Raw genomic sequence first — 19,107 nt, forward strand, 5'->3', positions numbered from 1 at the left:
ATGGGAAGAAAATGGAAGACTTTCACTAGTGATAGAATCAGATTTTGAAATTTATTGAATTTTTAGCTAGTTTTATTTATTGGAATAAATATTTCTATATTTTTGTGAACTTCTTATTCAAATATAAAAATTAAGAAAAAAACTATTAAATTTATCTGAACTCGTACTTAATACTATAGCTTCACCCTCGATTTTAACGAAGGAAAGAAAGTCCTAACTATCCCATCTTTGATTTATTAACACAACTAAATTGAGAAAAGTATTTAACCTTTGAATTTAAAAACTTTGCCAGTTTAAGACGCAATTGTCTGGCTTTTCATCTCGAAGGAAAACAAAAATGAATAAATAAAGGCTTTAATTAAGTTATATATCTCAAATTTTGTCGGACTTCAAAGAACTCATGATTGGAAAACTATAACTAAGTGAAAGCATACGAGAATCATATACTGTTTACTTAAATAATAGATAACACATACGTTATGTTAGAACATTTACAATCCTGCTAGAACATAAATTTATTGAATTTAATTCGATAAATACCTCTTAAAGCGTGAACAAATACCTCAAGTGCTCCACAAGGTAGACAGTAGTTCAAATCCTATTAAACATAAGTTTAAAAATACTAAAGACATTTTAAAAAAAATCAGTCCATTCAAAGAATAAATTGTGCAATTAAATAGAGATATTTGCCTAATCCAATTTTAAGAAAGAAATCATTTGACAAGTCATTTCGAGTTGCATTAGTTAAATCATGATTACATAACTAACTAGTGTGCCACAACTGTCATTTCAATGGGGGTAGGACCCTAACTTTGCATTTTTTTACTTTCAACTTATTTTGATCCGTTCAATTTTAATCTAATCCATTAGTTAATTCACTATTACATAAGGACATGATGAAACGGTAAAAATTCCTTCACCTTAACTAAAAGTTTCGCGTAGAACCTTCATAGTATACTTTCCTACTACACAAATCCAAATCAATTAGACCAAATGAATTTTAGACACCGAATAATTGAAATTTAATCAATCATCATGTGCCACAAACTTAATTTCAATGGGGGATGAGGCCCAACCTTACACCTTGCCCTTTAACTTATTTTATCCATTCAATTTCAATCCAATCCGTCAGTCAACACAATCAATCAACTATTACTAAAAGGCACGGTAAAATGATAAAAAATACTTCATCTTAACTAAAAGGCTCATGTAAAACCTTCATAGTATACCTTTCTACAACACCAAACCCAAATCAGATAACGTAAAACTTTTAGGAATCGTTTGGTTGGAAACAAATTATTTTGGAATTGATTATTTCGGGATAAATTATTCCACCTTTTATATAAAATAACTTATTTCATCATTACGACATAAATGGTGGGATAAATAATCTCAAAACTGTCTAATATCTCCAACTAAAACCACGATTCTTATAACTTATACCTTACAGACTCACACCAAACAACTTTTCATATTATACTTTTCTGTAACACAAATCTAAATTAATCAGATCAGTAAATTCCAAACACCGAATACTAGTGGAGTTTTTAAGAAAGAAGAAAAAGTTGAGTCAACTAACTAATAAAGAACTAGAAGAAAAAAAGGAGGAGGAAAAGTCTATAAAAACCAAAGTTGACTAGTATGAGTTTTCACATTTAATCTCACCATACCACAATTATACCTTCATCTTCTCAAAAAAAAAAATTTAACCAAATGTTCATAGAAACTTAGAAAAAATCACCAAAAAAATGTCCAAAATTATTTTTTCACTTTTCATTTTTCTGCTTTTCATCATTTCTCATGGAAAATCCCAAGAATCTCCAAATCAAGAAAAGGCCATTTTACTCCAACTAAAACAACACTGGTTTACTTCACCAAATGTCACAAAATGGATTTCATCATCAAATCATTGTTCTTGGGATGGAATAATTTGTACCCAAAATTTAGTTTCTGGTATTCAAATCCCTTATGGAAATATCTCAAAACCAATCCCAAATTTCATTTGTGATCTTAAAAATCTCACCTTTCTTGATTTTAGCTATAATTTCATCCCTGGAAACTTCCCTGATATCTACAGTTGTTCAAATCTTGAATTCTTAGACCTTTCTTATAACTACATGGCTGGTAATCTCCCTGATGAGATTAACCGTCTTTCGAGTAATCTAAAATACCTAAACTTAACTTCCAACAACTTCAATGGTGATATCCCTAAAGGAATTGGTGGATTGAGTCAGCTCAAAGTACTTGACCTGAGGGGGAATATGTTTGATGGATCTTTTCCTGAAGAGATTGGTGAATTGTCGAATCTTGAAGCACTTATGTTGAGCTCGAATGGTTTTACTCCACAGGCTATACCATCACGATTCACAAAGTTGAAAAATTTGAAAAATTTTTGGATGACAGAAGCACATTTGATTGGAAATATCCCGGAATATATTGGTAACATGACAAGTCTTGAATTTTTGGATTTGTCAAACAATGGATTGAGTGGTAGTATCCCTGATGGTTTGTTTCATCTCAAGAATTTGAGTACTGTGTTTTTATATACTAACAAATTGTCAGGGGAAATACCACAGTCAGTTTCTGCAATGAATTTGTATGTTGTTGATTTGTGTAACAACAGTTTGACAGGAAAAATACCAGAAGATTTTGGAAAATTGACGAAAATGACTGGATTGTCTTTGTTTTTCAATCAATTATCAGGTGAAATACCATTGAGTATAGGCAAGTTATCATCATTGAAAACTGTTAAGTTGTTTGGGAACAAGTTATCAGGTGAAATTCCACCTGATTTTGGTCGATTTTCGAAACTTTTTGACTTCCAAGTTTCAGAAAATCAACTTGTTGGAAAGTTACCTGAGGGTATTTGCAATAACAAGGCTTTAGCTAGGATGGTTGCTTTTGGCAACAATCTAACAGGTGAACTGCCAAGTTCACTTGGAAGTTGTGACAGTCTGAGGTATCTTCGAGTCGAAAATAATCGACTTTCTGGTGAGGTTCCTGATGGATTATGGTCAGGTAAGAGTTTGTCAATGCTTTTGATGAATGATAACTTGTTAACTGGTCAGCTTCCACATAGAGTGGCATCAAATTTGTCAAAAGTTGATATCAGCAATAACAAGTTTTCGGGCGAATTACCAGCTGGTATGGGTACTTGGCACAATCTAAGTGAGTTCAAGGCAAGTAATAATCTCTTAAGTGGTCAAATCCCTCAAGAATTGACTCTTCTTCCAGGGATAACTAAACTTTTTCTTGATGGTAATCTACTATCTGGAAATTTTCCATCGAATATATCGTCGTGGAAGACTCTTGTCACATTAAATAGCAGAAAAAATCAGCTTTCAGGTCCTATACCTTCTGCACTTGGTCTTTTACCAAATCTCAATGATTTGGACTTGTCAAGTAACCAATTTTCAGGTGTTATTCCAACTGAATTAGGTAACTTGAGGTTAACTTCACTTAACCTGTCATCCAATCGCCTGTCGGGTGAAATCCCATCTCAGTTGGAAAATGCAGCTTTTGGTAAGAGCTTCTCGGATAATCCTGGTCTTTGTGCAAGTAATCCATCAGTAGAAGTCGCATCTTGCAAGAGGGAAACTAAGTCAGATAAGTTTCCTGTTGGACTTGTTGCTGCTCTTGCTAGTGTAGCAGCAGTTACTTTCCTTGTGGCAGTTCTGTATGGTCTGTTTGTGTTGAGAAGTCATAGAAAAAGAAAACAAGAATCAGTTTCGACATGGAAACAAACATCATTTCACAAATTAGACTTCACAGAATCAGACATTGTATCCAATCTGACCGAAAACAACATAATTGGAAGTGGAGGATCGGGACAGGTCTACCTCGTGCCTTTAAGCCAATCAGGTGACTATGTTGCTGTCAAGAGGATTTGGAGAAACCAAAGGTTGGATCACAAGCATGAGAAACAGTTTCTTGCTGAAGTTCAGATATTAGGCACGATTCGACACACCAATATAGTGAAACTCCTCTGCTGCATCTTCAGTGAAGAGTCGAAACTTCTTGTCTACGAATATATGGAGAATAGGAGCTTGGATATATGGCTTCACTCAAAGAATAGGTTGAACAATGCCTCAAGATCAACACCACATCTGGTCTTGGAATGGCCTAGGAGGCTGCAAATCGCGATAGGAGCTGCCCGTGGTATTTGCTACATGCACCATGACTGCTCACCACCTATTATTCATCGCGATGTGAAGTCAAGCAACATCCTATTGGATTCTCAATTCAATGCAAAAATTGCAGATTTTGGCCTTGCCAGGATGTTACTCAAGCCTGGAGATAACACAGTGACAGCAGTAGCTGGCTCTTTCGGATACATTGCACCAGGTATAAGACCATCAACTTATCTATAACATCATTATAAAGTTTAGAAGTTGGTTTAATCTCTTACATGGAAAAAAGTTTCCTATGCTACACAATTCAATAACATATCAAGGGGTCGTTTGGTTCACGTACTAGTTATGCATGAGTTGTAACACGGGTTGTTTATGTAGTAAATAGTAATGTAGATATTAGTACGCGAGTAGTTATTCTTAGTACACTAATTCTCGCGTAACTTCTATATATGCTAATATATTCATGATGATATTTCAGAGTATGCACGAAAAACTAGAGTGACCGAGAAAATTGATGTGTATAGCTTTGGAGTCATACTTTTGGAACTGGTGACTGGAAAAGAAGCCAATCTTGGAGATGAAGATTCATGTCTTGCAGACTGGGCATGGCGCCACCTTCAAAAAGGGAAACCGATGGCTGATGCATTAGATGAGGACATCAAAGAAACACGATACTTGGAAGAAATCTTCGTTGTGTTTAAGCTTGGAATCTTTTGCACCAGCACATTTCCTTCATCAAGGCCAACAATGAAGGAAGTTCTGCAAATCTTGATCCAATGTAGCAACAGTTCACCTACATCTGGAGAAAAGAAAAATGAAACAGAACAGGATGTTTTGCCACTCCTCAAGAACTCAAGGAGTGAGAGGATTGAAGAAAATGATGATGTTGGTTTAACATCAATTATTTGATGGCATTACAATATGATTAGAGTGAAGGAGAGCCTTGACGTAACTGGTAAAGTTGTTGTGGAAATAGTCTCTCGCAGAAATGCAGGGTAAGGTTATGTACAATAGATTCTTGTGGTCCGGTCCTTCCCAGGACCTTGCGCATAGTGAAAATTTGTGCACTGGGCTGCCTTTTTTTAACAATATGATTAGAGTAAGAAATAGCAAAGAATAAGACCAATAGATAATGTATCAGGTAGTGAAAACTAGCATTGTACATACACTGTATTGGATCCATAGTGTTGCTTTGCATTGTTTTGCTACATAAATTTTGCTTTTCCAATGTTTTCTTTACTCATAAAATAACTGTCAAAAAGGTACATTAAAACCATAAACTATTGAATGGAGGATAGATTTCCTAAAAATCCAGAAAAATAGAAACAAGCTTGAACTACCTCAGTACTTAAACTTTTGGCAACCATACAACAACATATCCGATGTAATCCCACGAGTCCCAAGCTTTTGGCAACAATACAACAACATATCTGATTTAATCCCACAAGTGGCTCTGGGGAGGGTAGAGTGTATGCAAATCCTACCCTATCTCGTAGAGATAGAGAGGTTGTTTCCGATAGTAACTTTTTGGCAACAATAAATCTTGTAAAGGTCACCTACTAGAAGAACTTTATTTGTATCCTAGCTTTATTTCTGGCTAGTGAGGAAAAAATTTAAGTTTACACTGGGGATAAAGATGATCCTTAGAGGCACCAGGAGTGAAAAGGTCAGCATATTGATGTTTCGCTGAAGAGAGATGTGCTTATTTGGTACATTGAACTATGGCTCACTTCAAAGCTCACTCTTGCAGGACGCGGTGCACAAGGAAGCAAGAAATATTTCAATCATCTCGGAGAAGAAAGTAAGAAGAGGGGTGATTGTAAACGTACAAACTTTGACTAGCTAGGCACTTTTGGTTGTGTCACTCTGACCATGATCATGATTCCTCGAGATCTGTGTATTGGGAATGCGAGGCAGCCAAAAGTGCAGCTCCAACGCCTGAACCATCATTAGAAAGCTCAATGACTATGCTGTCCGCAGCATCTCCCAGTAACTCTTTCATAGTTTCCTCCAAGCAATTTCTGAACTTGGTGTAACGCTCAAACAATGCACCGTCCACAGCTATGACAGACCTCTGGTTCTCTCCGTCCTTCAAAGTGTCTTTTCCCAATTTCTTGAGGATGCCCACGATTCCTGCTGCAGAAAGACGAGCTCCACGAGAGGTGATAATGTCGCATAGCTCCACAACTATTTTCCTCATTTTCAAGGTAGAATTAGGTACCTGTGAAAAAAATGTATATATAGCAAATTGGATGAGAAAGACGTTCTCCACTTAATTAAGCCCAGCCAACATTGTGATGTTCAGACAGGAGCTAGGAATTTGAGTTTATGGGTTCCGGATAAATTATTTACACATTAAGTGGGGTTTTTAGTACAAATACAAAGCTACTGGTTTTTTGTCCTATCATATATAGGACAAAAAAGATGAGAACTTCAAAGACTAGTAATGTTTCACTTTAAGTCAAATGTTTGATCTTAATACCTCTAAGATATCCTTCAGTTTATTGCCAACCACCTTGAGATCAGCCGACTCGTCGTGATGCATAGCAGCCATATCCGGAGTCCTGCATGTGTGGCAGTAAATAACCTTTTTCACAATATTTGACAATTCAAAGCTTACATATGCTTAATAAACGTACACGAATCTAGTCCAACGAGAAGCATAACTTACAGTGTAAGAGATTAGTGCAATTACATAAACCTTAAGTTGCACTAATTGCATGGAGAAGAATAAGGTTAAAATTGATGAATGCAAATAGGGCCTGCCAAAAAATAAATTACTGCCGTAATAAATGTGTTGGTCAAAGCAATACCCTACCTCAATATGAAAGGAATTTTCAGTTTGGATGGGACATAATCACCGAATAATGAAGCTTCTTTAGCCATTCTACACAATACTCTACGCAAAATTTCTCCAAGATACATCCCGGAGATCATCTTTTCATAAATCTGTGCAGTTTCCGAAAGTTCAACAACAGATGTAAGATAGAAAATGTAGAAAGGAAGGGGATTGTCTTAGTTACCTGCTCCCCGGGGTTTAAACTCTCAACATCAAGATTTTGGTCATATTCTGTTACTGGAAGATGTGATGAGCGGAAATTACCCCATTCCATGTTGATAACCTTTAAAGACCAGGCAAAATTACGTTTAAGTAAACAAACGTGTATGAATCTACCAAGGAAAATATTTTTAGGAAATGAATTAGGCACATATCAAGTCATGAAGGTGTTATGAAATGTCATAAGCATCTACCATCTCTCCGGATTTCGGCAACAGACCATGCCATTTGGGAATCGCATGAGCCCGTTCAACATATGCTGCATTGGTTCCAGTACCCAAAATTACTGCAGCAATGACATCAGGATTATTGTACCGACCTCCTGCTAACGTTCCAACAGTATCATTGACCTAAACAGCCAAGTCAACTAAGAAATTCAGGCTCAGGAATTGCTTAAGATTAAAAATCAGAAATATCACACCTACAAAAACCTAATACATGAAAATCATCAGCTTACTTATATTTTATCGAATTTGATTGGGAAAAAAACTTACTAAAGCAGCCACACGCACATCAAGGCCGGCCCTTTCCATTGCTTTTGCTAATTCTCCAACCACATCTTGGCCAACCTATGTTAGATTCCATGAGGAGTAGTTCAGAATTGAAACACATTAAAACATTACAAAAGGAACTCTTTATAACGTACTTTAAATCAAAACGGTGAAAATGCAATGAAACAATGATCAACTTTGCTTGTATAAAGTTGTATGCATTAAATCCTCAACAATGCCAACCTATGTTAGGCCATGAGGAGTAGTTCATGATTGAAATACAACATAACGTTGGAAAAGGAAATCCTACAACGTATTTTAAATCAACTCAGTGAAAAAGCAATGAAATATACGTTGTCGGACTCTCCAATAATATTGCCGCACCTGTGTCAGATCCTTCAAAATGTACTGCTTTTGAAGGATCCTACAAGCACTTGGCGAGTGGCGAAATTTTTGAAGAGTCTGAGCAACATAGATGAAATAATCATCAACGTTGCATGCATAAAGTTGTATGCATTAAATCATCATCAATGCAAAACCATACATTGAAATGAATGGACTAAATCTAAGGTTGATTGTAGGCATGATCAATCGGAAGTGAAAATCAGAAACTCTGTATGACTAACCACGCCTTCTATGGAGAAGCCCTTTGTCCATTTAATAAGAGTTCCTGATGCAATTGACAATTGTTTCACAGGGAAAGAGAAGGTAAAGCCTAACTCCCTTTGTCTACCAGGTGGAAGATGAAAATCATCACCTTCTGTAGCTACAAATTCTGCAAGTGCCGTGGCAATAAAATCAAATAACACCTGCAATTAACAGTTTGAAGTTTAATAATGTGAGTACAACCTTGATTGGATTAAAAAAGTTGCAGGATGCATGGCTGATACAGCTTAAGACTTACTTCAGATGACGATCCAGCCATCACATTCTGTGGAATTGAAACTTCTTTAACTTCATGTTTAACTATACGCTTTTCTTTCCCACCCAACTGCACACGCATCACACGAAAGTTTGTGCCGCCTAGATCCAATGCATAAAACAGACCTTCTTCGTCCCTAAGATGAAGGAATAAAAGTAATACCAGTCATTAAACTGAAGATACAAACATACCCCACCCTAATGCACTACAGAGGTCTATTGGCAGCAGCTTTTGAAAATTTGTCGATACATGTGAATTTTTATACCCAATTTTAGTAAGTTTATCACAAGAACATGGAAATGTTACCAAGTCCCTACCTCCGCCTACTACTATAGGTATGCCATTTTTAAACTTTAGAGAATGTCAAACTGATTCATATGTCATATATTCTTTTCTTACGGATCTAACTTCATTATGTTGAACACAGAGATGTCTGTGTAGACAGCACAGTAACAAATAATGAGCAGACAGAAGAAGATGGAACTGAAAAATTTACACGCATGATAAGTGTTAAAGAATGGAACTGGCAATGTAAAATTCAAAAAAGGTGGTCAAGATACAAAACAGTAGAAGAGAATATAGAATAAACATCAAACTCAGGATCCATAGATAAACTTCTTAGTGGACTCCAAGTTCAACAAATACTTCAAATAATGGAGTTTCATTTTTGCTCTTTGTGATTTATAACGATGCTCAAGGTAATCACCTTAAGAACATCAAAAGAATCATACTTTAGGACTAAATAATAATAATAAAAAATAATTTGAAAAGTACTTAATCAATTATCCAAACATTACCAAAGTGAAATCAATCTCCATGATCACAGCTTTATTCAAAAAAGAGAAATTCTTGACACCCAAATTAGCAAAAATCAGTTTGTGCACATATACACACACAAATACTCATCCAATGTGGAGGCTATCAACTTAGCTAATAAGCATCTTAAGTTTGCCAATGAATCGTTAGTAAAACACACAATCTGATATAACTCTCCACCCCATAAGCTAAAATCACGAGACAACACTACCAAGATCACAGCTTTATTGAAAAAAGAGACAAATTCTTGACACCCAAATGAGCAAAAATCAGTTTATACACACAAAAATACTCGCCCAGTCGGATGGTTATCAACTTAGGTAATAACCATCTTGAGTATGTCAATGAATCAATTGTAAAAACACAAAAAAGAACTGACATAACTCCAACCCAGAAGCTAAAATAAAGAGACAACACCTCCAACCAAGGTGGAGCTAGAATTTGATGTTTATTGGTTCTGAACTTGTTGAGAAAAAACTATTAGGTTCATCCGAACCCGTATCTAATATGTAGCTCCACCCCTGCCTCCAAAATCACAATTTTACTAAAAAAAGAGACAAATTCTTGAACACCCAAATAAGCAAAAGACAGTTTATGCACATTCTTAAACACCCAAATTAGCAAAAAACAGTTTATCCACATTCATAAACACCCAAATAAGCATAAAAACAGTTTATCCACATTCTCAAACACCCATATAAGCAAAAAAAAAACAGTTTATGCACATTCTTGAACACCCAAATAAGCCAAAAACAGTTTATCCACACTCTTAAACACCCAAATAAGTAAAAAACAGCTTTTCTTAAACACCCAAATAAGGCACTCAAGGGTGTGGCCTAGTAGTCAACAACGTGGATTGAGCACCATGAAGTCTCAGGCTCAATTCCCAGCTCCTATCTATTCTAGGATCTATTCTAGCCTTGGTGGACTGAATACTGATACTTATTGTTGGTGTGAGATGCCAAGATTTAGTTGAGGTGCGCGCAAGTTGATCCGCATATCAAAACAAAGAACACCCAAATAAGCAAAAAAAAAAACAGTCTATACACATTCTTGAACACCCAAATAAGCAAAAATCAGTTTCTTCACACACACACACACACAAAACACAAATACTCACCCAGTAGGAAGGTTATCAACATAGCTAATAAGCATCTTGAGCTTACTCCCACCTTCAGAAGCAAGTCCAGCATGCATCTCTACAGTCATAGCATCAGCTACCTGCTTAAGTTTCCCCACTGGAGTTGCACACTTCTCCTCAAAATCCTTCAATAAAGCTTCAACTTTTCCCCACTCGCCAGAATTCTTCATCCTGCGCTTCATTAACAAAACTGCCACCCCACATACTACAGCAGCAGTACACACAACTGATACACCTACAACCAATTTTCCCATATTTTCTTGAAAAAAAATCAAACTTTTTGTGTATATTTGAGTGAATATACTGTAAAGATTGAAACTTTTTTGGTTGATTTTAAATGGGGTTTGTTAAAGATTCAGAATTTGATGTGTGGGAGTGACAGAGAAAGAAGAAAAATGGGAGTTGCAGAGGATATTTTATTAAGGTGACATGGAAGGATGAAGACAAAGAAGTTGGTCCCAACCATATAGATTCTTTATTTACTTTTATATATATATATAAAAAGTTATACTGTAAAAGCGTTTCCTAATAAAAATGATTCGAAAAAATTTAAAGTTAAGGATAATACGTATTATCCTAACAATAAATTAAAAATCTCTCCATTTCAATTTGTCTTACTCCCTCCACCTCATTTTAGATGACATTCTTTTGTAGTCGATATTTAAATTAACTTAATAATTTTAAGTGATTTTTTATTTTTAAATTATTTTTTTTAGTTTTGTAAGTGTTTAGATAACAGAAAAAGTGTTTTAATCTGAAAAAGTAAGAAAAATAAACTTAAAATTGCCTAATTTTTTTATTTTTAACTTTTAATTTATAAGTCACTTATAAAAAACAATCCATACACCCCTCCATTCACAAAAAAATAAAAAAATCATTTTACTATAGTTAGAAATAATTTAACTTTAAAAGTTCTTCTATATCTTTAATAAAATGATTTATAGCCATATAAAAAAAAATTAAATATCATATTAAATAAAATAACATCACATAAAATAAAATGGACAAAATACAATTTTTTAAACAATTGTTTTGGTGCTTATCAAACTGTTAAAAGAATCTTTTTATGTCTGTTTCTATATATAGTTCTTTTGGGATGTGTACCAATTTTTAAGGAGTTTGGATAATTTATTTTCTTTCCTTTTTGGTTTTCACTATATTCGTATTAAAGTGTGATTAATTTTAAATAATATACTATATGGATTACTTTTATGAGTGACATTTTAAACAATTTTGTTTTAAAACTTAAATCTTAATTTTTTAATTAAAAAAGAAGAAATTTCAATCTTTTGAGGCTTCTACGAAATAATGATAATATTTGCATACACATATTTCTTTTTTTTTCCAAATAATTCTTTTTTTAGTATCAAAATTATATAATCATCTTATTCAAAAAATTAAATTATTATAAATAATAACTTTAAAATATGTAAATATGATTAAAAAATTTTTATCCTTTTTCCCCAATAATTCTTTTTTTAGTATCAAAATTATATAATCATCTTATTCAAAAAATTAAATTATTAAATATAATAACTTTAAAATATGTAAATACGATCAAAATATTTTTAAAACTATAGGTGAACACAAAATACTTTATGCAACTAATGATATCTCTTCTTGGCACATGAATCAAACAATGTCAACCACTGTTCATCAAAAGTGAATTATTCTATAGTGACTTTTAAATAATTATATTTATATATTTTTTTTATAATAATAGGTGGGAATCTAGCAGGTCATGTGATAATACTATATTTTTAAAAAAATCACAATTTTTTTTGGTGACCATAGGACCAATTTGCACATAAAGTGACAAATATCAATCACCTATGAGGTGACGTATATTCTTATTGGCTCAATGTTAGGCGCATATGGCCCTTATCTCGATGTGATTGGCCGTATTAACGAATTTAGAATTTAAAATTTATTAGTTTTCAATACTAGAATTGTCATTCAAATATAGTAATTGCATTGTGAATTTAAACTTTATATATATAATGAATTTCTTTACTACATATATAATTTGGTTCAAAGCTATTGAATTTTATTGAATTCCTATATTAAAAGCTACGTCCAATTGTTTTTTGTGCAATTGCAGCTATTTTTATGATTATTTAATATATATATATATATATAATATTAATTACAAATTAAGAAAACAAAATAATTCATCCGTAAGTATTGAGATTTCTCCATCTCTAATCAGATGTCTCGAATTTGAATCATGAGAACTGAAAAAATCTTGTTTGAAGTGCGACTAGATTATAGGAGTTGTATTGATTTCCTTGTTCCTTTTATATGTCATTTATAACATATTGGGCTTGCTTGTACTTCATATTCTTTTAAGGCCCAAAATTTGTATTGTGGGCTCATGCAGATGGGCTGGGAAACCACAAAACCATAAGCAAGTAGGAACGAGGCGAGTTAAACTGTATTTGGATGAGTTAAAATGAAATGGCTCATGAACGAGTAAATGTAATGAGTGTAATAATCCTATCCATGTAATCTCTCGTTTCACTTAAAAATGAAAGGAAACTATAGTTATGAATGTAAAAGAAACAACAACATATTCAGTATAATTTAACAAGTGAAATCTGGAGATGAACGTAAAAGAAACTAACATGTTCAGTATAATTTCACGAGTAAAGTCTCGAGACAAACAAAACACTATTTAAATAGTAAAAGGGGCCCATAATGCACGTTAGAAAACCATGTGAAGCCAGGCCTGGCCATTCCATAAATGGGCTTTAGAGCTATTGAAGGCCTTTTTATAGTAAAATTTTTGTACAAAGTAACCACTTTAAAATTAATTTTAAGAAAAAACAGCTAGGGTTTTTAATGTTTTTTGAAAAGCAACTAAATTTAATGTGAAGACATCATGACGATTATACAGTAAAAATTGTACTAAATACTTACCTTTTAAATATCTTTGAAAAAATAGCTACTATTTGAAAATTTGTTGAAAAGTAGCTACATTTTATGCGAAAATATCATGACAATTATATTGTAAAAATTGTACAAAGTAACCACTTTTAAATCTCTTTTAAAAATTAACCAATATTAGAAAATTTGTTGAAAATTAACTACATTTAATGCGAAAATATCATGATTGTTCCATGGATTTCAAACTTAAACAAGTGAATAATCCAGAATATTATCCTGATTATTTCGTTTTCCACGAATTTCAAACTTAAACAAGTGATATTTTTTTTAATATTGTCCTGATTTCAGATTTTATGACATTGTTATGGATTTCGTCCAGGATACTATGATGGATTTCACTTCTTTTAGATTCAAAAATCCAAAATAGTACCATGGTATATCCACATAAAAATAGATATTTTTCAACGAATTTTCTAATTCGAGTTTTTTCTTTTATACAATTACAAGTTCGAAAAATGACTATTTTTGAAATATTACCCTTAGTTTTTATTTCCTTCCTTGTGGTCCATTATGCAGAAATAGGAAACATAGGCCCGTGATGAGTAGTCCTTTAATTTCCTTTTACGTATTTTGTAATTAAAGTTTTTGGGCTTTTATTACATTGTTTTGTCACAATTTATTTGCTAATTTTAGCTTTCTATAAGTAGACTACTAAAAAAAAAACTATATTATATACACTTTTATTCTTAGGAAAATAATTGGTTCATAGGATTTAATAGTATAGGTCGTGTTAAGAATAGTTAGCATCGATGAGAGTATTTGACATAACGAATTTGGAGCGAGGAGAGAGGTAGGCGTGTTATACAACATTTGAATTTAATATGTAGTAACTAGTAAGTAATCCTTCCGTTTCATATTAGATATGTTTCGTTTTTATGAATTAAATTATAAAATATTGAGTTGATCCAATTTAGTTTAGGTTAAAAAATAATTCAAATTAATGTTCGAAAAAAGAAACATAACAATTAATTTGAGACAATGAGGAATAGTCGGTAATTGATACACCCTTAGACAAAAATGACTCTGACACCGACTATAATAATATAGTATAAATTTTAAATCTAGAATCCGTCTCCAATAAAATGGTTAGATCTTGAAGCTATGGGTTATTTTGAATGGTGGAAAGGTCATTATAGTACAATTATAAGATAGAAATATGTCCCGTGAATGTGCATTAAAAAAAGTACGTAAATTTCAGAAATATTATTTTTTTTTAGATAAATTAGGGTGTGTTAGGTATTTTAATTTTCTCATTTTTGGTGGTCAAAATGTTTTTATTTTTTTCCTTATTATGAAAATCGGGTTTCTTAAAAATGAGAAAAATCACGTGACATTCTAACAGGGGTAGAAAAAATAAGTTTCATTAGTGACATTCCAAGTTCATTGTCCATTCCTTATCCATCCAATCAATTTAGCAACCAGAATTTTCACTAAAGAGGTTCAAAATCTAAAGAAATTAATTAACACACGAACAAGTCAAATAGGGTTCAGCATCTGCTATATATACATGAAAAATAATTTTTAGCCATGCAAAAATAGTATAATTATTTTCCATCGAAGGGGGTAAAATAAACCTCTAACCCTAAGCTAGCTCGGCCGCTGCACCAACGCCTTCATTCCCCACTCCTTAACCACCCCTGCCCTCAAATCTCATATCCGCACCTCATATCACCCATACAGTATTTTGTTAGATTACATATAAATACTTTTGGAATAATATTTTATTTATTTATTGACCAGAAGCTAGAAACAACAACATACACAATATAATTTCATAAGTAGAATTTACAAATGATAGAGTGTACGCAGAGTGGTGTAGCCACATATAACTTAGGGTGGACAGTCGGACGCCCTTCGTCGATAACTTGCATATGTAGATAAAAAATTATTTAATCACCCTTAACGAAATTTGTGACTTCGCCACTATCAGTATGCAAACCTTAACCCTACCTCATAGAAATAGAAAGATTATTTTATATAAATCCATTTATTTTTTGAAGAAAATATTTTTGATATTTTTGATGTTTTTGAAAGATGATAAAAAGGGTTCTGAAATTACCACAGTATTCTATTTTTACCAGGCTATATATAAAGTACCTAGACTGAAGAAGTTTTGGTCAGTTACTTATACAGATAAGAAAATGATGTTCCAAGAAAATGAATCAGTGGATTTATTCTTCCAAGATTATATATATGTGGTAAACAAAAGCCAAAGGATAATTCCAAATTGTAGTAACATCATATGATTTTTGGAATTTTATAGCATTTATTTACTATGGGTTAAAAATATTCATTAAAAAATTGACTCAAAGGATAACAGTTACAAAAATTAAAAAGTAGTTGGGGTCATATAGTATCAGAGTTTGAACTTAGTACATATAATGATATAAAATAATAAATGCATATTATCATTGCATCCAAGATTTCTTCATAATAATAAAATATATCTTTGTCGAATGAGACTTGTCTATGATTTATCGCTCCGTATAATATATGAGCTATTACATTGAAGTAGAGTTTATCTTATGTATAAAATAATATATCAAATTAGGTAATTTGACCGTGCAAATAATAATAATTGCATTGAATTTGTAAATAATCCTTTACTAATATCCATATATTAAAAATAATGGAAAAAATAGGTTCTTAAAAAAATACTAGCAATATTCCAACATGAATTTGATTATTTGTCATAATCACATAACTCAAGAACCTCTAATGAATGAATTATTCAGGAAATAATAAATCATTGGTTCTTTAATCAACATTAAAAGGAAAATAAAGAGAAAAATAACAATATACATAAAAAGGCATTTCGTACGAAAAAGAACACATTTAAGTTGCATAGATTATACAATTGTGATATAGATCTTAGGGAAAAATTCAAAAATTTGTTAACAAATTCTAAAAAGAAATTACGCTTGAACATGAAAGCAATTATAACTTTTGAACTTGCATAATGAATTTCTTCAATTGATAAGTGAGAAACCTCATATCTATGTAAAAATAGATAATATGTAAGCTTATATATAGTACTTTTAAGTTATAGAGTTTTATATAGAATATCAAAATATGCATTCTTGGAACTGAGTACGATAATTATTTTCTGCACAATGAATATACCTACTATATGTGTATATGTTCAATATAACCGGAGATAATAACTTTGCAGAAACATAAACAACAGAGTTTAAAACATGTACTAAAAAACAACAATTAATATCATAAGTATAAACTAATGACTGTAAAAAAAACATACCAGGATATGTAAAAATAGAATGAAATAGAAAGGAAAAAATTGAGTCCTCTGAATGCACAATATCCCCTTAAGAAAACTATTCCCCTTTAATACCTGAGGTTTAAAGAATTAGATCCTCTCAGGACGAAACAATTTTATTCACCAATGTATTGATAAAAAAACAATGGTGTCAGTAAGTCACTCAACATGAGCAAAGTACACGAATATTTAATTGTGCAGAAGAAGAAGAAGTTCCGAATTTTATTTGTTTTAAAATGAGAGGAAATCCCTATATTTATAGACAACAAAGAGTAGTGTGAACAAATGTTTATTGTGCCTTGTCGGAAAGGTCACAACTCTCTGGAAAAGTCACAACCCTTCGGAAAGGTCACAACCTTTCATAAGTGTCACAACCTTTCGTAAAAGTCGCAACTCTTCATAAAAGTCACAACTTTTCATAAAAATCACAAATTTTTATAAAAGTCACAATTTTTCATGAAAGGGGAATACTAGTTTTGGAAATAAATAAACTAAAAGAAATTCTTGTTTGTGATAGCGCCACGTAGACGGACCTAGGGTTCTTTTATATATATATATATGATGGTAATAATTCTAGATGAATAGCGTTTTAGAAAAATGAAAAATAATATCCATTTATTAGTATCTTTTTTTTTAAAAATGCACACTATATTTTAGTGTTTCAATTTATGAAGTGTTGACTTATAAATCACGTATTAAACCGTGAAATAAACATTGTAGCTTATGTCAGAGTACGATGCATTCATCATTTTTTTATTGTGATGTAAAATCATGTGTGAACGTAAAATAATTTGGGCACATAATTTCCTTTTTTATACTAAATAACAAGGAAAAATAAATCGTAACTTATAAAAAACGCTCTTATATTAAAGTTATTATAGGTATATTTTTAAAAAACAAAATGTTTAAGGAGAGACATCATACCATATTTATTCAAGTGGTCATTCAAAAATTATACCATATAGATAAATAATTCTCTTAACTTCTACATGTAATTATTTATTTAGTTATATTTTAGTTTTTTCTTAATTAAAATATTAACCCCACAATTAAAAAAATATATAACTCATGATTATATATATATATATTCTTTTCTTTAGTATACAAGAAGTACAAGATGAGAAGAGGTGCAAAGTCAAGAAAAGAATATGTACTTCTAAATTTGTCCAAGCATTCACGAGGGTGTCAGAAAAGCCTAACTCAAAGGTATCTTTCTTTGGGTCGTGGTAAGATGATTCGAGATTTCTTCATTTTTAATCATAAATTTTAGATTTGATTGAGTGATTTGACAAAAAATTAGGAGCGTTATTCTTAAAAACAAGCCATATAATGCGTGATTTCAAATTTCACTGAGTTTAAATATAAATATTAATTATTGGGTGAAAAATAGAAGAGAAGAATAAATTTCTTCATATATCACTTGAGTATTTTCCATAGCCTCATTTCATGTATAAGATATACTTAATTAGCAATAAAATTTATCACCTTAATTAATTCGTAGCTAATTAATTTCTTATAATTCATCATTAAATAAATTCTTGATGTATAGTGATAAAAATTATACGACACATTATGTTATACTTTAATTAAAACTTATTTATTCATATTCAATGTTTTATATCGAATAAACATATAAATGAAAAACTTGTATATATCCTGTATTGCATATGGATATTTTTAATTTAATAGTTAGATCGATTAAAATATTTTCACTTTTACAGATACTTTTAATAGGAATAGGATCAAGACTGCCCATTAATTTATTTAGTTTCTTCTTAAAACATGCAATTAAATCACTATCTTTCCAAATTATTTATTTAATTAATACACTGTGCTCCATAAAGTTTTTTTTCTCCACTTTTTCCATCTTTAGTCTTTTTCTCTTTTTTTCTTTTTTATTTCTTGAGTTTTTAATTGGAGAAGAATGAAATTTACAAATGTTCCAATTTTCTATAGAATCTGATTCTCACTTTTTTTAAGTCTAAAAAGTCTTCAAGTGGGGACGCATTAGCTTTGACTGTTTAGCTATCAATAATTCACTACCTTTTTTGCCTTTTAAAAATAGTTATCGTTTCATCTTAATTTATATGATATAATTTAATTTTAAAAATCAAATAATAAGAAATTACGGTTTATTTGTATGTCTTTCTAATTGTCAATTCTCTTTATTTATAATTTCTTTTAATGTATTCTTAAAAATTATATATCTGAGTTCACAGTCAAAATAAATAAATTTGATTCACAAAGTCTGAATTATATTATATAAATTAAAAAGAAGGGGATTTTTTAAAATTATTATTAATATTTTGTTTGTGTGTTTGGT

General features: G+C 31.6%; 2 protein-coding genes across 2 annotated transcripts; one reads left to right on the forward strand and one right to left on the reverse strand.

Moving 5' to 3' along the window:
- The first annotated feature begins 1,715 nt into the window (after window positions 1-1,715).
- Window positions 1,716-5,347, forward strand: LOC125861758 (receptor-like protein kinase 5). Its single transcript, XM_049541617.1, has 2 exons — window positions 1,716-4,344; window positions 4,612-5,347. Exons 1-2 carry the CDS (start codon window positions 1,749-1,751, stop codon window positions 5,040-5,042), a joined length of 3,027 nt encoding a protein of 1,008 aa, XP_049397574.1. The 5' UTR covers window positions 1,716-1,748; the 3' UTR covers window positions 5,043-5,347.
- Window positions 5,348-10,962, reverse strand: LOC125861759 (hexokinase-1-like). Its single transcript, XM_049541618.1, has 9 exons — window positions 10,541-10,962; window positions 8,587-8,740; window positions 8,309-8,491; window positions 7,686-7,760; window positions 7,386-7,541; window positions 7,157-7,255; window positions 6,952-7,082; window positions 6,616-6,697; window positions 5,348-6,354 (listed from the first exon to the last, which is right to left on the reverse strand). The coding sequence occupies exons 1-9, from the start codon at window positions 10,813-10,815 to the stop codon at window positions 6,010-6,012; spliced, it is 1,500 nt and encodes a 499-aa protein (XP_049397575.1). The 5' UTR covers window positions 10,816-10,962; the 3' UTR covers window positions 5,348-6,009.
- Window positions 10,963-19,107: the final 8,145 nt, after the last annotated feature.

The sequence above is a fragment of the Solanum stenotomum genome, chromosome 4 (assembly GCF_019186545.1).
Source record: "Solanum stenotomum isolate F172 chromosome 4, ASM1918654v1, whole genome shotgun sequence".
NCBI classification, from domain to species: Eukaryota; Viridiplantae; Streptophyta; class Magnoliopsida; order Solanales; family Solanaceae; genus Solanum; species Solanum stenotomum.

Coding starts and splice junctions, on each gene's coding strand:
- LOC125861758 (XM_049541617.1), top strand. CDS start 1,749: ATGTCCAAAATTATTTTTTCACTTTTCATTTTTCTGCTTTTCATCATT. Junction 4,345..4,611: donor TTTCGGATACATTGCACCAG/GTATAAGACCAT, acceptor ATGATATTTCAG/AGTATGCACGAAAAACTAGA.
- LOC125861759 (XM_049541618.1), bottom strand. CDS start 10,815: ATGGGAAAATTGGTTGTAGGTGTATCAGTTGTGTGTACTGCTGCTGTA. Junction 7,761..8,308: donor GCTTCTCCATAGAAGGCGTG/GTTAGTCATACA, acceptor AATCTAACATAG/GTTGGCCAAGATGTGGTTGG. Junction 7,256..7,385: donor TGCCGAAATCCGGAGAGATG/GTAGATGCTTAT, acceptor TGGTCTTTAAAG/GTTATCAACATGGAATGGGG.